Genomic DNA, 16,697 nt, shown 5'->3' with positions numbered 1-16,697 from the left:
GGTAAAGAAGGTAGTGAAAGTGAGCAGCTTCACAGACACTATGGTTTGTATTGGTGATATCCAAAAGGGTAATGACTATTATATTTTATAACAAGGAAAATAACAGTTGGAGTGATAATTGAATATTATATTTTATAACAATAACCAAACCATCAAGTGCAGTTCAATTGTTCTTGTTGTTGAGAACTCATCTATCACGTGGAATGCAACCCAGGAAAATTAAAATGTCAGACCCAAAAATAACCATCCAGGCGGTAAGGAGCCAAATAACCAATTCTATATGATCACCTCATGATGTTAAGAAAATGCATGTTAGGAAGAACATACCACAATACGTAAAGCATGGGAATCATCATCACGGTCAATAAGTGCTAGAAGCAAAATATCCAAAGGAAGCAGCTCATTGGTCCAAATGAAAAATGCAAGGTTTGCACAAGCTTTTGATAAAAGGTCCTGAAAAAGAAATACCAAATGGAAAGCTTGAATCAAGCAAACTTATAGAGCCCATTGCGTTTAAAATCCAAAATGAAAAGCTAGGCAAAATGCATGAACCTGTAAGGAATGTCCATGCTGCAGTTCCATATGAATGTGATGAAGAAGAACATCCACCATTGTGTAAATATTTGATGTCACTTCTTCAGGGGAAAACTCCCTTAAGACACGTGCCTGCAATCAATATCAGGAAAACATATTTTCTCTAACATAAAAAATTTATGAGTTTGTTATGAAAGAAAAAGGAGGTGCAGAAATGAAGCACCAAGTTCCAATCCAGCTAAGTGGAGAAAAAGGCTGCAGAGTCTTACGAGGTTTGCAACATTAATGTTGTCAGGGTGCCCATGCATCAGCATACATGCAGCAGCACATAGATATCGTCGGTGCTGAGGAAAACTATGACTGATGTAGGTCATGACATAACTAGGATCACCAGATGATAAAAGAAGATTGGTGCATTGGGCGATCACAGTTGTTTCTGCCTGGCAAAAGAGTGGATTTTTTAGTATTAGATAAATCTCAATTTATCAAATAAATAAATACATTAGAAAAGGGAAAGGACATTTTTTGGGTTGTATAAACTCCAAACACAGAAGTTTTGAAGATCTGCCCTTTCACTTATTAACTACTTAAATTCTCAACAAAATCTCCCAAATGCAGCCAACCATCAAATTAAATAATCTTGGTCACTAAGATTCACTAAATAAATAATTAAAATTGCATATAAAACTCAGTTTTCTGTTGCAGTGATGACAATTATATAACATAGTTTTTTAAAGCAAAAAGTTCTCAATGCCCTAGAACTGGATAAAATTGCGCACACACTCCCATTCAAGTTCTTGTATCTTGCAATCTCAAATTCCTCATAGCCATTAAAATAAGAATACCACAAAAATGAGATTTATACTGCAAGCATTGGAGTATAATGTTGAAGATTATTACAGCTTGTTACAGCTGTATACACAGCTGTATGTGAAGACAACTGTATACACAGCAGTATATCTTCCACAACTGTATATTAGAGCTGTAATATATATTTGGGTATATTTGTGTATATAATCCCTAATTTGTAAAGATCTTGAATAGAATAGTTTCCAATTCTTTAATAGGATATTTGTGTATATTCTTTTTGCTGTTGTATATAATTGTAGGGTTGTATTGAGTAAAGATAGGGGCTTCAAGGGTGGACAACAAGGTTTCAAAGGTAGATAACAGAGAACTCAAGCACACTTAACCAACCCTCAGATCAATGAAAACCCTTTACAAGAGAGGGTGAATTCTGGTGGCAAGGAATATACTGAGCTTAATAAGGAAGAGATTGAGAAACTAAAGAATCTCCTAGGACCCATTGAGAGTCCTAGTGTTGCTCCCTTAGTCAGATAAGTATTCCTCTTTTCTTACTTTTAGTGTCTCGGATATGTCTTTCCTAGGCTCTTGGGTCATCGACTCAGGAGCTATAGATCATATTATTCATTCCTCACAAAAGTTTAGTACCTATAACCCATGTCCTAGTAATAAGAAAATAGCCACTACTGATGGCTCTTTGACCACTATGGCTAGTCAAGGGGAAGTTCACTTGAATAAATACATGTACCTAAGTTTTCCACCAATATTGTTTCCATTCATCGACTTACCAAAGAATTGAATTGTCACATGATTTTTTATCCCTCTCATTGTGTTTTTAAGGAACAAAGTACAAGGAAGATGATTGGACATGCTAGGAAAAATGATGGACTTTATTATCTTGAGTTACCATTTAATCAAAATAGGACTGAGAACCAGGTACCTTTATCATTCCTTTCTAAAATCTCATCCACAACAAAAGATAAAATTTGGCTTCATCATCATCGTTTTAGATATCTGTTGTTTAGTGTTCTTAAAATTATGTTTCCTTTATTTTTCAAAGGAATTAATGTAGAAAAATTACATTGTGATGTTTGTGAACTTGCAAAGCATTGTCGTGTTTTTTTTTTCCAATAAGTAACAAAAGAGTTTCAATTCCATTTGCGTTAGTTCACAGTGATATTTGAGGTCCTACCACAATTCCTAATATTTCAAGCTCTAAATGATTTGTCTCATTTATAAATGATTGCACTTGAGTAACTTGGGTCTTTCTCGTTAAACAAAAATTAGATGTGAGTACTGTATTTCCTAATTTTTATAAAATGGTCAAAACTCAATTTAGAGTGGGAATCAAGAAGTTTAGGTCTGATAATGCAAAGGATTACTTCAATCAAGTTTTATCTCCTCATTTTAAAAAAGAAGGCATTATCTATAAATCCTCTTGCATTAGTACTCCCCAACAAAATATGGTTGTTGAAAGAAAAAAATGGTCATTTTCTTACTATTATAAGAGGTTTTTTGTCCTAGAAAAGTGCTCCTAAATCATATTGGGAGGAAGCGATACTTACCGTTGCTCATCTTATAAATTGATTGTCAACTAAAAGTTTTAGGGTTCAAAAGTCCAATGGAAATTTTTTCAAAATGCTTCCCAAACTTTACAACGTCTACTAGTCTTGTTCCAAAGGTTTTTAGTTGTGTTTCTTTTGTCCATGTCCATGCTCATAAAAGAGGGAAACTAGATCCAAGGGCAATTAAGTGCATTTTTGTAAGGTATTCATCTACTAAAAAAGGTTACAAATGTTATCATCCACCCACTCGACAATTTTATGTCTCTTCCAATGTATCCTTTGTTGAACATGAAAGCTACTTCAATCATCCTTATCTTCAAGGGGAGACATCATTCATGGAAGATACGGGTGAAGAAGATTTGTTCTTACTTGACTTGCCCTCATCTTTGCCTAAACCCTCACAATCACAATCATCTATGTCTGAGTACTCACAAATTCTTGAACCGACAAGTCCACCTTCAAGAAAACAAGTCCCCAATACTACGAGGCAACTTTAGTTTACTCAAGGAAGAAAGCAACCATCACTAAACCTATGCAAGTCCAAGAGTCAGAACCAACAACTTCCTATGTGGTAAATGATCCATCTTTTCCTAAGATTTCTCCTAATTTTGTTGATACTAGTGATCTAAATCTGCCCATTGCAGTTAGAAAAGACACAAGAACATGTACTCGGTACCTTTTATATCCACTTTTTCATTTTGTGTCCTACGAAAGATTGTCATCATCTCATAGAAATTTTCTCACTAGATTAAACACGATAGTCATACCTAAGACCTTGTTTGAGGCACTAATTAGTAAGGAGCGGAAACAAGCCATGAGGGCCAGATGGAAGCGCTTGAAAAGAATGGGACTTGGGATGTGGTTGTGTTACCAAGAGAGAAGAGTCCAATAGGGTGCAAGTGGGTGTTCACTGTAAAGTATAAGGCAGATGGTTCTCTTGAGAGATATAAAGCTAGGCTCGTAGCCAAAAGCTATAATTAGACATATGGAGTAAATTACCATGAGACTTTTGCACCGGTAGTCAAGATGAATACTATGAGAGTTTTACTCTCTTTGGCTGCCCAATTTGACTGGGAATTACAACAATTTGACGTGAAATATGCACTCTCACATGGAGAGCTCAAAGAAGAAATTTATATGGATCTTCCACCTAGTTTTAATATGCACTTGAAAGGAAAAAAGGTATGTAAATTGAAGAAATCTTTGTATGGACTAAAACAATCTCCGTAGGTTTGGTTTGGAAGATTTGTCAAAGTCATGAAAATTGTTGGCTACAAACAAAGTGAAGGTGACCACACCTTATTTGTTAAACACTCGGCCTTAGGGATGGTAACTGTCATACTTGTTTATGTGGATGACATAATAGTGATTGGAAATGATCTTAAAGAAATAGAAGCATTGAAGCGGTGCCTTAAGGAGTTTGGAAGACTAAAGTATTTCTTGGGAATTGAAGTCATGACAACCGTTGGCTACAAACAAAGTCATGGTGACCACACCTTCTTTGTTAAATACCCAGCCTTAGGGATAGTAACTGTCCTACTTGTTTACGTGGATGATATAATAGTGACCAGAAATGATCTTGAAAAAAAAGAGTTTCATGCAATGGCCCAAGGAACCTATGAGTTGCTTTAGCTCAAGATTATCTTGGAGAACCTGAAGATTTAAGTGGGAGACATTGATGAGACTTTATTGTGACAATAAGTCGGTCATCAACATTGCACATAACCCGGTACAACATGATAAAACCAAATATGTATAAGTAGATAGACATTTTATTAAGGAAAAGTTAGACAATGACTTTCAATCTGCATACCATATGTGTCCAATGGAAGTCAATTAGTTGATGTCTTAATGAAAGAAAGAATTAGCCAATGCCCAGTTTTAAGAAATCATTATCAAGTTGGGAATGGATAATATATATTCACCAACTTGAGGGGGAGTGTTGAAAATTATTTCAGCTTGTTACAGTCATATACACAACTATATGTGAAGATTATTACAATTGTATATACAGCTGTATATCTTCCACAGTTGTATATTACAACTGTAATATATATTTGGGTATATTTGTCTATATAATCCCTAATTTGTAAGGATCTTTAATAGGGTAGTTTCCAATTCTTTTCTTACTCTTTCTTGTTGTCGTTGTATATAATTGTAGGGTTGTATAATTTTAAGAGATGAATGAGAAATACAAATTTTCTCCACATATAAAGATACAAAATAACAAACATAAAGCTTTCACATCACATCAAGAGAATAAACAACTTGAGAGCACAGAGGATCTTGAGGTCTACATAAATAGCAAGACTCAGAGATTGAGAGAAGAAAGAACACTTTAAGGCCTAAATAAATGGCAACTTAGTAAACCATGGATGGAACCTCCAGATACTGCAACTTATCATGTCTCAAGTACAAAGCAGCAGCAAAATTTAATAAGATAAGTGCGTCTCTGAGGAGTGAAAACTCAATTTAAGATGTAACTCTAAAGAACCAAATTAGATTTCTGTCTATAGGAAAAAATGTCATCTGACCGTAAGTTTAAAAGGAGAGACTACAAAAAGAAATGAAGAGGAAATACAGTGAGTGATGTAGTCCTAGCACATAAAGATGGGGGTTTTCATGATTGTGAGGTGAGAGAGGAACTGTTTTTGGTCATTTCCTGGGTCAGGTTGCACTCTAGTCTTTTTGGCATTTTGAGTCTCTTATAAGGGAGGTGAGGAACCTTGTTTAAGGTACAATGTGGTATTGGGAAATCAGAATGAGTTGTAGCTGTGTTGGAAAGTCAAATGAGCTCTAGCTAGAGAGTCAGAATGAGCTGTATATTTTTTGTATTTAATTTAGGCTAGATTCTGATATGGTGATCCTCTTTTTTCTTTACTGTAAATCTAAGCAATCCGATCCCTTAATTTTAGGAGTTGCACAGTTCGAGAATCATAATTTTTTCCTTGTTAGTGTAGGGTAGTCTTGTATATATATATCTTGTACTGATTCATTAAAGAAATAAGATGAAATATTCTTCTTCCTCAATATGGTATCAGAGCACTAGGAAAACTTTTAGTCTTCATTGCCGCTAGATTTTTTTTTTTCCTGAGATTGCACAACCTTCTTTGCTAGGGATGCTGTTTGTTTTTTTGCTTATCCATCAGCAGCTATTCCTTCTTTTGTTTGTTTCCATATTTTTTTCTTTTCTTCTCATTCCTACCACCAATCATGTCTAAAACATCAGAAGTAATCTCTACTGTCCCTGTTTCAAATGTCAACACCCAATCTCCATCATCAGGAGAATACCAGAATCTTCAGACATGGCTATGGAACTCTATGCAACCAGAGATCAGTGGGCCTTATATGTTACTTACCACTGCACACGAGATATGGGAAGTTGTTTGAGAGACATATTCCAAAGTGTGTGATGCAGCTCAAATTTATGAGACCAAAACAAATATTACAACCACCAAACAAGTATTGTACCTGTGATTGAATATTATAATATCATGAAAGGATTGTGGCTTGAATTAGACTACTACAAGAATTTTAAGATGAGGTATAGCAAAGATGCTGCCCTATTGCAATTATTTGTTGAACATGAGAGAATTTTTGACTTCCTTGCTGGTCTTAATGTGGAATTTGATCAAGTATGTGTCCCAATTCTTGGCAAGGAATCTTTGCCACCCTTGAATGAAGTCTTCTCACTCATATGGGCTGAAGAAGGACAAAGGACAGTGATGCTTGATAATCCAACTTCTAAAAGTTTAGCCTTTGCCACAACAACTCCTAGTGTACTGCCAATTAAAAATAATGGAAGCAACAACAATGTAGATTCTAGAAAAAATGAGAGGCCTCAACCATCCAGCCACAAAGGTAGCCTATGGTGCAATTACTGCAAGAAGCCACGACATACCAAAGAAACTTATTGAAAACTTCATGGAAAACCTTAATCCTTTAGCAGAGGCATTGGAAATCGAAGTGATCAGCGGGGAGGACAAAATATGGCTCATTGTGATGATGATGTCGCTTCAACTACTTCCAACAATGGTGGTTTCAACAAGGACAAGATTGAAAGACTTCGAACCCTTCTCTCTTCAATAGATAAGCCAAGTGCCTCCTGCTCTTTGGCACAGTCAGGTAAGTATCTCATTTCTCATTCTTTTAGAGTCTCAAAAGACTATTGTTCTAGGTCTTGGATCATCAATTCAAGTACCACAGACAACATGACCTACTGCCCTACCTGTTTCACTACATATAACCCATGTTTTGGACACTAAAAAATCAGGATTGCTGATGGCACGCTTGCACATTGCTGGACAAGGAAACATTAATCTCACACTCTCTCTTACACTCAAATTTGTATTACATGTTCCTAAACTTTTAATCAACCTATTGTATATTCATCAAATAACTAAAGACTTGAATTGTAGTGTAACATTTTTTTCATCCTATTGTGTTTTTCAGGACCGGATTATGAGAAGGATGATTGGACATGCTAGGGAATGGGTGGGGTTCTACTTCCTTGAAACTAGTAGTGGCAGTGGCGATATATTACCTCTTTCTCATCTTTCAACATTTTCACCTAATAAATACCAAATTTGGCTCCACCATTTCCGTTTAGGGCATCCACCTTTTTCTTTATTGAATAAAATGTTTCCTTCATCATTTACACATTTGGATGTTAATAATTTTCATTGTGGGACTTGTGAATTGGCCAAACACCATCGTGTGTCCTTTCTTATGAGTAATAAAAAGTCCTCTACCCCTTTTGCATTAATTCATACTGATATTTGGGGGTCCTCTCGAATTCCAAATATTTCAGGGGCACAGTGGTTTGTGTCTTTTATTGATGATTGTTCTAGAGTGACTTGGCTTTTTCATATGAAAATAAACTTGACGTGAGCAATGTGTTTCCTATTTTTCATAAAATGATTAGCAACCAATTTGGGGTCCAAATTAAAACTATCAGGTCTGATAAATACTTTTAATCAAATGCTATCCTCATTCCTTCAGAAGGAGGGCATTATTCATTAGTCCTCTTGCACATATACCCCATAGAAAAATGGCATTGCTAAAGAGAAAAATCGACACCTATTTGAAGTCTCCCAGGCTTTATTGTTTCAAAAAAATATTCCTGTCATATTGGGAAGAGGCAATTTTAACTATTGCCCACTTAATAAACTAGCTTCTCTATAGGGCCTTAGGCCATAAAAGTCCAATGATTGTTTTCTCTTAGTTTTTTGCTAACTTTCATGGATTTTGCAAACTACCTCCTAAAGTGTTTGGTTGTGTCCTTTGTTCATATCCATGTTCAATATTGCAGCAAACTCAATCCACATGCTCTCAAATGTGTTTTTGTAGGGTATTCAATAACAAAAAAAATGAGTATAAATGCTATCACCCAGCCATAAGAAAATTTTTCACCTCTATGAGTGTTACATTTGTGGAAGAGTTTTTTTATCCTACTCATCTTTAGGGGGAGACTTTAATAGAAGAAAATGAGGATCTGACATTCCTTGACCTACCTATTACTTCTCCTACAAGCACTATCGACACCACCAACTCTCAACCAACCAATTCTGACCCACCTCTACATCCCATGTCAAAGTCCGATGGTGAAATTCGAGAGGAAATTGATCCTTCAATCACCCCACCACTACAATTTTACTCAAGAAGGAAGCTACTCGTACCTTAACTTATGCAAGTCCAAGACTCTAATCCTATAAAAGGTAATGAAACTTCAATTTTACCTTTATTGTCATCGTCTACACCATCTTTGATTGTTGAAGATTTACACTTACCTATTACCCTTATAAAATGAACTAGAAAGTGTACCCAACATCCCATCTCTAATTTTATTTTATTTAATAAATTGTCACCATCAAACCGAGCCTTCCCCACACAACTAAATCCCATTGAAATCCCACAAACAATCCAAGATGCACTTAGGGATGAGAATTGGAGAAAAGCCATGAGTGAAGAGATGAGAGCTTTGGAGAAAAACAAAACATGGGAGATTGTGGAACTTCCTAAAGGAAAGAAACCAAAGGGGTGTAAATGGGTTTTTACCATAAAGTATAGAGCTTATGGGACTTTAGAAAGATATAAGCCTAGATTGGTTGCCAACGGATATACCCAAACCTATGGAGTAGATTACTAGGAGACTTTTGCACCAGTGACAAAGATAAATATTATTAGAATTTTATTATCATTGGTAGCTAATCATGATTGGATGTTGCGACAATTTGATGTCAAAAATGCATTCTTACTCGGTGATTTAGAGGAAGAGATGTATATGGATGCTCCACCAGGGTTTAATAAAAAGTTTACAACTAACCAAGTCTGCAAATTCAAGAAGGCATTGTATGGACTTAACCAATCTCCCAGAGCTTGGTTTGGAAGGTTCACTAAAGCCATGATAGAGATGGAATTTCAGCAGAGTCAAGGAGATTACACTCTCTTTATCAAACACTTTTCTTCTGGCAAAGTCACTACTCTGATAGTTTATGTTAATGATATCATTGTTACAGGTGATGATTTGGGAGAGATAAAACAACTTAAACAACGATTGGCCAAGGAGTTCGAGATAAAAGACTTCTAAAAGTTAAAAGTATTTTCTAAGAATTGAAGTTGCTCATTCAAGAAATGGCATTTTTGTGTCACAACAGAAGTACACTCTTAATCTCCTTAAAGAAGCAGGGATGTTAGGATGCAAGCCAAGTGAGATGCTAATTGAACAGAATCATAGGTTGGGTGATTCACCTGAATCAACAGTGGTAAACAGAGGATGGCATCAACATTTAATTGGGAAATTAATCTACTTGTTACACACACACGACCAAATATAACATATGTTGTAAGTGTAGTGAGTCAATTCATGCACTCTCCCAAGGAAACACATCTAGAAGCAGTATACAGAGTTATCCACTATTTGAAGCCTACACTTGGAAAAGGAATTATGTTTAAGAAGAATGACTAACTAAACTTGGAAATTTACACGGATGTATATTACGCAAGATCAATGATGGATCGAAGGTCAACTATTATACCTTTTTAGGTGGAAATCTAGTTACTAGGAAAAGTAAGAAGCAAACAGTTGTTACTAGATTGAGCGCAAAGACAAAGTTTAAAGCAATGGCACAAGGAATTTGTGAGCTACTCTAGTTAAAAATCATTCTTGATGATCTTGGAATAAGATGAGAAGGAACAATAAAGTTATATTGTGATAACGAGCCAACCATCAACATTGCTCACAATCCAGTTTAGCAACAAACATTTCATAAAAGAGAAACTGGATAGTGGGTTGATTTGCACTCTATATGTTTCACTAGGAGGGCAACTTTTTGACATCCTAACTAAGGGACTAGCTAATGACTCATTTCAAGCAATCACTAACAAGCTGGGAATGGAAAATATCTATTCTCCAAGGGGAGTATTAAAAAATCAGAATGAGTTGTAGCTGTGTTAGAAAGTCAAATGAGCTGTAGCTACAGAATCAGAATGATCTGTACTTTTTTTGTATTTAATTTAGGCTAGATTCTAACATAATGATTTTTTTTTTCCTTTACTGTAAATCTAAGCAATCCAATCCCTTAATTTTAGGAGTGGTACAGTTAGAGAATCATAATTCTTTCCTTGTTAGTGTAGAGAAGTCTTGTATAAATATCTTGTACTGATTCATTAAAGAAATAAGATGAAATATTCTTCTTCCTCATTATGTGGGATGGGTAGATTGGTAGACAAGGAAATCAGGAGGCAGACTTGAGGCTCATTTGGCCCAACAATGATCACTAACATTTTTTTCTCTCTTTTGTATGTGGATGTGATAAAATTTTGATGGATATTATCACTTTGTTTCTAAGAAGGCATAAAACAGCATTAGAAAAGACATTTTGGTCTATTTGCCTTCTATGCTGCAACCTTTTGGTTTTTATGCTAGAAGGAAAAAATTATGCGTCTACAACAAAAAGAGAAATCCGAGCCTTCTTCAGGCATCTTTACATGCCTCTTTGTTCCAACATAACTGTAGATATACAACAATAACAAATTGTCAAGCAATGGAAGTACAGAGGTGGGTGGAATATATTCACTAGGTTGTTGATGTGTAGGTTAGAATTCAATCTCAACCAACCAAAAATTAAACAAGTCCAACCAGCAAAATAGACAACAATAACAGCATAAAGAAATGGAAGCACAAAAGCAGATGATAACAAGTTGCAAAGCAATGGAAGCACAAAGGCAGATGGAATGTAGCAAATGGATAGATCACCTTTTTTTACACTATCTAACGACTATGGGGTTATGGAAAACACTATTCAGACTATTCAGATTGGATTAGGTTCCTCCTAGAACCCTGAAGACATGTTGACCATTTCTTTTGATGGTTTGGGGAGTACTAACAGAGGCGAAGTTTTTCTATGGCAAATCACTTGTCTTACTTTGATTTGGATAGTATGGCAAGAAAGAAATGCACATATCTTTGAGGACAAGTGAAGGACTTCATAGATGATATGGGGTCTAATCTATTTCTATTCATCTTTTTGGGCTTCTACCACTAGAACTTTGAAGGGCATTCCTCTTAACATTATTGAAGTTGATTGGATTTCAATACGCAGAACATAAGGGTTGTTTTGATGTATTTTGGACCATACTTCTTTTCTTTTGTTTTTGATAAGGTTGTGTAACTTAGGAAAGGATTTCTCATCCTTCTCTGGTGATCTCTTATTTTTATTATGTTTTTGTTTCTGATTAAAAAAAAGAAAAAGAAAATAGTCAAATCTCAATCAACCAAAAATTTTAGAATTCCAATAAGCAAAACAACTATATATACATATGTGTGTGTGTGTGTGTGTGTGTGAGAGAGAGAGAGAGAGAGAGAGAGAGAGAGAGGGAGAGTGAGTGACAGATTGATAAAGAGATGGATAGATAGATAGATAGATAGAGAGCAATGGAAGTATGAAGGCAGTGCAGCAGCTACAACAATAATAACGATAACAGGGTACTAGACCCATCATTTTAGAAAATGGAGTACAATGACTAACCTGCTGCCATGCTTGAATTGCCAGGTTCTTCTTATCTATCCGTCCAATCATGGCTTCACGGAGCAGGGAAGGGAAATAACGTAAAGTTTTTTCTGACCACGTATGTTGACTAGTTGCCATTATTTGTTCCAACATAGTTTGTAGATAAGGCAGGTGATCAGCTTCAGCAATTCCACGTGTCTTAATGATGATGGCAAGAGTAATTATTGTTATACGATTCAAAGTTTCTGTAAATTCAGTTGGACCCTAAAAAGGTAAAGACAGAGACATTAACTTTTTAGTCCAATATAGCAACAGAACAAAAAGCTGCAGCTTGGAGACAATAATATCTACCTTCCCTTCCTTTTTCACTTGAAAAGGGTCTCTCAATGACAAAATTAGATTCATGCACAAGTTTTCTGCCAACCTAAATGCACGATGATCTCCACGTTTCCCTTTAAGTGCAGAAACTATTTTTGTAACATCATACATTAAGGTTTTGCCTTTCCCTTGGTACCTAGAGATGAAGAGACTATGTCAACTTAAAAAATTACCTGGCCATATCATCAAATTATATATATATATATATATATGTTCAAGAGAGATTAATTCCATCTGAAAAACCTATAGAGCCCAAGCAGCAAGAGGCAAAGTTCAGAAAATAAATATGATATATGCTTATACTAGGAATTCCCCATACTCTTATGGTTTTCAACATGCTCAGATTCAAACTAGTACTGACCAGGAATAAGAGCTATTTCACCCCAAAGACCAGATAGACAATTTACCTGTAGAGTGGAAGCAAGCGGTAGTTCAAAATTTCAAGCACCAAAAGAGTCGCCCCAGGCTTGCTTAATATTGCAGGATACCTCTGTGACAAGTGCTTCAGAAAGTTGCAACTTTAGTACAAGCTATCATAGTATTAATGAGCAAAAATTGCATCTTAATGTAAAAATAAATAATAAAATAAAATAAAATAAAGAAAGGGCAGAAGAGTAAGAAATATGAACTTCATATGACTATCAGCCAACCATTCACACTGCATCTAATCCTGTTTTGCATGAATGGACAAAGCATATAGAGATCGATTGGCATTTTGTTTGTGAAAAAGTCCTACCCAAGAGATTTCTACTCCTTAAGTTTGCTCTTCAGATCAGCTAGCTGATGTCCTCACAAGAACTTTTTCTAAAATGGCCTTGCAGAATACTTTGTCCAAGCAGATCTATTGTCCATTAGTATTTACCTTTTTAGTTTAGTTATTTATCCAATAGACAAAGTTATCAACCATTGAATTTCCCCATAAATACAAGGATTCACCAGCCAACTATGTTAAGTTGACAACATAGTTGACTGTTATTTTCTCATTCTCAGTTAATGTGTGCAGAGCTAAAGAGAAAATATGTTCTCTGTATTTTCCATAATAATTTCAGTTTACAATCCTTTTAATTTGTGATACTTACTATAAAGGAATACTATGTACATAGGGAATTTAGCCTAAGGATTAGCCTAAAAAATAGGACCTACTATATTTAAAAACAAACATAAGATTTATAGGAGATAATTCCATAAGTCTCTCTTCATTTGTTGCACCAATCTTGCCTAATTTATTGCACCAAATCTGCTAACACTTCCTCTCAAGCTAGCTCAAAAATACCTTGCATTCCTAGCTTGCATGTAAGATAATCCAATCGCCATTTCAACAATCCCTTTGTAAGATCATTGAACAGCTGTTCTTCAGTAGGAATGTAAACCATGCTAATCAGTTCATTTTCCAATTTCTCTTTAATGAAATGCTGATCAACCTTCACATGTTTGGTTATGTCATGTTAGATTGGATTATTAGGTATGTTGATAGCTTCTTTTTTGTCACACTAGAGCTTCATAGGCAATGAACTAGGAAATTTCAAGTCTTTCAGTAGTTTTTTTAGCCAAATTAACTCACAAATTCCATGATTAGCAGCTCGAAACTCCATTTCAGCACTACTCGCTGCTACCACCATTTATTTTTTTACTTCTCTAGGTAACTAGGTTACCTCTAACAAAAGTGCAGTACCCTGATGTGGATCTTCTATTTGTTATACTACTTGCCCAGTTAGCATCCATGTAAGCTTCAATTTGCAAATGACAGTGATTCTCAAACAATAATCATCTCTATGGTGTCACTTTTAGATATTTGAGAATCCGTTGGACAATATCAGTGTTCTTCTCCTAGTGAGTGCATGGATTGACTAACTACACTAACTACAAAATCTATGTCTAGCCATGTATGTGAACGAAAAATTACCTTTTCAATTAGCCTTTGTTACTGCTCTTGATTTCCCATTCTTTCAATTCTTGCCGCTTATAGTTCCACAGTTGGTTCCATTAGAGTCTCCACTAGTTTGCAAGTAAACTAGTTTCTAATAGTAGCTCAAGCGCATATCTCCTTTGTGTGACAAATATTCCTTTCTTGGATTTGCAAATCCCATTCCTAAGTACTTTAAAGCCCCAAGATCTTTAATTTCAAATTCTGGTTTGAGAAATGACTTCAATTTATTCAACTCATTCACATTATCTCCGGTTAAGACTTCTTGCTTTTCAGGTCGTGTTGGAAGTATAGCCATGGTTGCTGTTTATGTGTCGTTAAATTTGTGAGATGAGATGAGAGGGGGAAAGTGTTGGGTTGCGATTGAGTCGAAGTCGTTTGAAGTTTCAGTAGAGGAAGTCCAAGGGAAGTTAAAAGGTACCATTGTGGAGAGGAGTAGATGTCTCTCCTCTTGGATCCGGTTTGGAGATTTAAGTTTAAGAAACCTTTTGGAAGGATTTGAAGAATGTTGCAGAGAGGAGCAGGAAGGAAGGTTGGTAAAAGCCTAGGAGGAAGAGGGGAGAAAGTTCAAGTTGGAAAGACGTGTAAACGGGGCAGGGCGATTTGTCTTATGTTCTATCGTTGATTTGGAGGCAAAAAGATTTTGCTTAGTTTTCATTGAAGGAATGGGATTGCTAGGGGGTTCAGCCATTCTCGCTGAGAAACTACAGGCTTTGGGGGTAGTTACTCAAGCTAAAGCAAAGACTAAAGCGGCGGCTTCCCGAACTGATTCAAAGATGAAAGCGGTGACAAAATAAGGCAAGGCCGAGAAGAGCCTTGGAAAATTGGTGGAGGGTGAGAAGAAGGCATTCGTGGGTGTTGCTAGGGAGCCAGCTGGAAGGATAGGAGATGCGTTGTGGTTACAGTTTGGAGGTAGAGAGTTGAGGGGTAGGAAGGATGTGTTGGGTCGTTGCTTAGTCGGTAGGTGGGGTAATGGGTCTGTGGTGGAGTTGGAGATCGCCTCGTTTAGGAAATGGGGGAAGCGCTTTTGGAATCTTAAGAAAGACGTGAAAGTTATGAAGCTGGGAGGAGCTTTCTTTCTGCTCGAGTTTGAAGATGAGGAGAAGGCAAAGAGAGTGTTAAAGAGAGGGATGCATTGCTACAAGGATAAATTTTTGCATTTGGATAAATGGAGTGAGGAGGCGGGATGCTTGCACTTAGGAAGTTTAGCAAAAGAAGTGTGGGTGAGGGTGATGGGTCTCCCGCTTCACTGTTGGAGTGGAGAGGTGTTTAAAAAAATTGGTGACTGTTGTGGAGGTTTCGTTGAGGTGAATGAAGAAACAAAAAGGTTTTCTCAGCTCCAATGGGCCAGAATTTTGGTAAAGGCGGAGGGGATAGATTTTCCGAGGACGTTGCATTTAGTGGTGAAATCTTATTGTTATGCAGTCCAACGGTGGTGGGAGGTGTCGTCGTGGGTTTCTGCAGTGGTGCCGATGAATAAATTGAAAGGGAGAGAGGGGGAAAAGGTTAGGGAAGAGAAGGAAGTGGGTTCATGCGCGGAGAGCAACAGTGGTATGGGGAAGGATATTTGGTGTGCAGCAGAGGTTGATGGGGCAGGTTCAGTCAGAACGAATAGGAGTGAAGAGAAAGGTGATGGAAATGGGACTGCAAAAATCGTTGATGGATTTTCAAGCTTTGGGAAGGGGATTGGAGAGAAGGGGGATGGAAGGGTGGGCTTAAGAGAGAACGGGGGGGTCAACTGCATTTAATGGATGCAGGCCCATTTGTTCGGATGCTCGGGCCTAAGGGAATGTAGGCTTGTTATGTGAAGGCCTTAAAAACCTTTTAAGTTCTAAGTTGGGTTGTGCTTTAAGGGAAGATGAAAGGTGCGAACCCAAGTCGTTTTGGGAGGCAAGGCAGTCCAGTAAAAGAGCAGAGCGGGTTTCGAACCTAGATCAAGTTTTCTTGGACGAGCCTTTAAAAAAATGTAGGGCATCGGATTTTCGAATGTTATCTAAGGGGTGGTTTGCAAAAGAAGATTTGGTTGGCGGAAAAGATTCTGAAGAGGTAGAAGGGAATTCAGGCAGTTCTTCTCCAACGGATGAGTGCCTTATGGAAGAAGCTTCCAAGTACTTCTTCTTTTCGCCTCCTTTTGTTTGCGTTTGGGGAGGACGAGACTCTTCTTCTTCTCCTTTCTCTAGGGTGGAGGGGGCTTTGATCGAGGTAGGGGAAGGCCATGATGCTTATGTCATTTTGAAAGAAAATGAAAGGGAATTGTCTGTAAATCCTCTAAGGGTGATGTTGGCGGAAGAAAGGGATTTTGAGAAGGGCAATGGCGAATCTGTCCCGATTAGGGAGGGAAGGGATGAGAGGGTTGAGGAAGAGGGAGGGGATGTGGAGTCGTGGAGGTACAATTGCCTGGCAAAATTTTGTCATTGTTTGGGAATGCCCACTGAGGGATTTGAAGGAGAGATTCTAAAGCTTCTTAATAGAATGAAGGAA

The 16,697-nt window shown here is 36.9% G+C and overlaps 1 protein-coding gene across 5 annotated transcripts in view; it reads right to left on the bottom strand.

Moving 5' to 3' along the window:
* LOC100262719 (mediator of RNA polymerase II transcription subunit 23) overlaps nt 1-16,697 on the bottom strand; it is a 101,231-nt gene that overhangs the window by 21,147 nt on the left and 63,387 nt on the right. For 3 of the 5 annotated variants that reach the window (XM_010654876.3, XM_010654906.3, XM_010654984.3), the window contains 6 exons: nt 12,700-12,794; nt 12,266-12,428; nt 11,933-12,178; nt 804-974; nt 553-666; nt 328-453 (listed from right to left, as the gene is read on the bottom strand). In XM_010654876.3, the coding sequence (XP_010653178.1) occupies nt 328-453; nt 553-666; nt 804-974; nt 11,933-12,178; nt 12,266-12,428; nt 12,700-12,794 (915 nt within the window). The remainder of the gene's footprint in view (nt 1-327; nt 454-552; nt 667-803; nt 975-11,932; nt 12,179-12,265; nt 12,429-12,699; nt 12,795-16,697) is intronic. The other 2 variants (XM_010654945.3, XM_010655020.3) reach the window with 1 other exon arrangement.

This window comes from Vitis vinifera, chromosome 1, assembly GCF_030704535.1.
Source record: "Vitis vinifera cultivar Pinot Noir 40024 chromosome 1, ASM3070453v1".
NCBI lineage: Eukaryota > Viridiplantae > Streptophyta > Magnoliopsida > Vitales > Vitaceae > Vitis > Vitis vinifera.
This window is presented reverse-complemented; position numbering and strand designations above follow the sequence as displayed.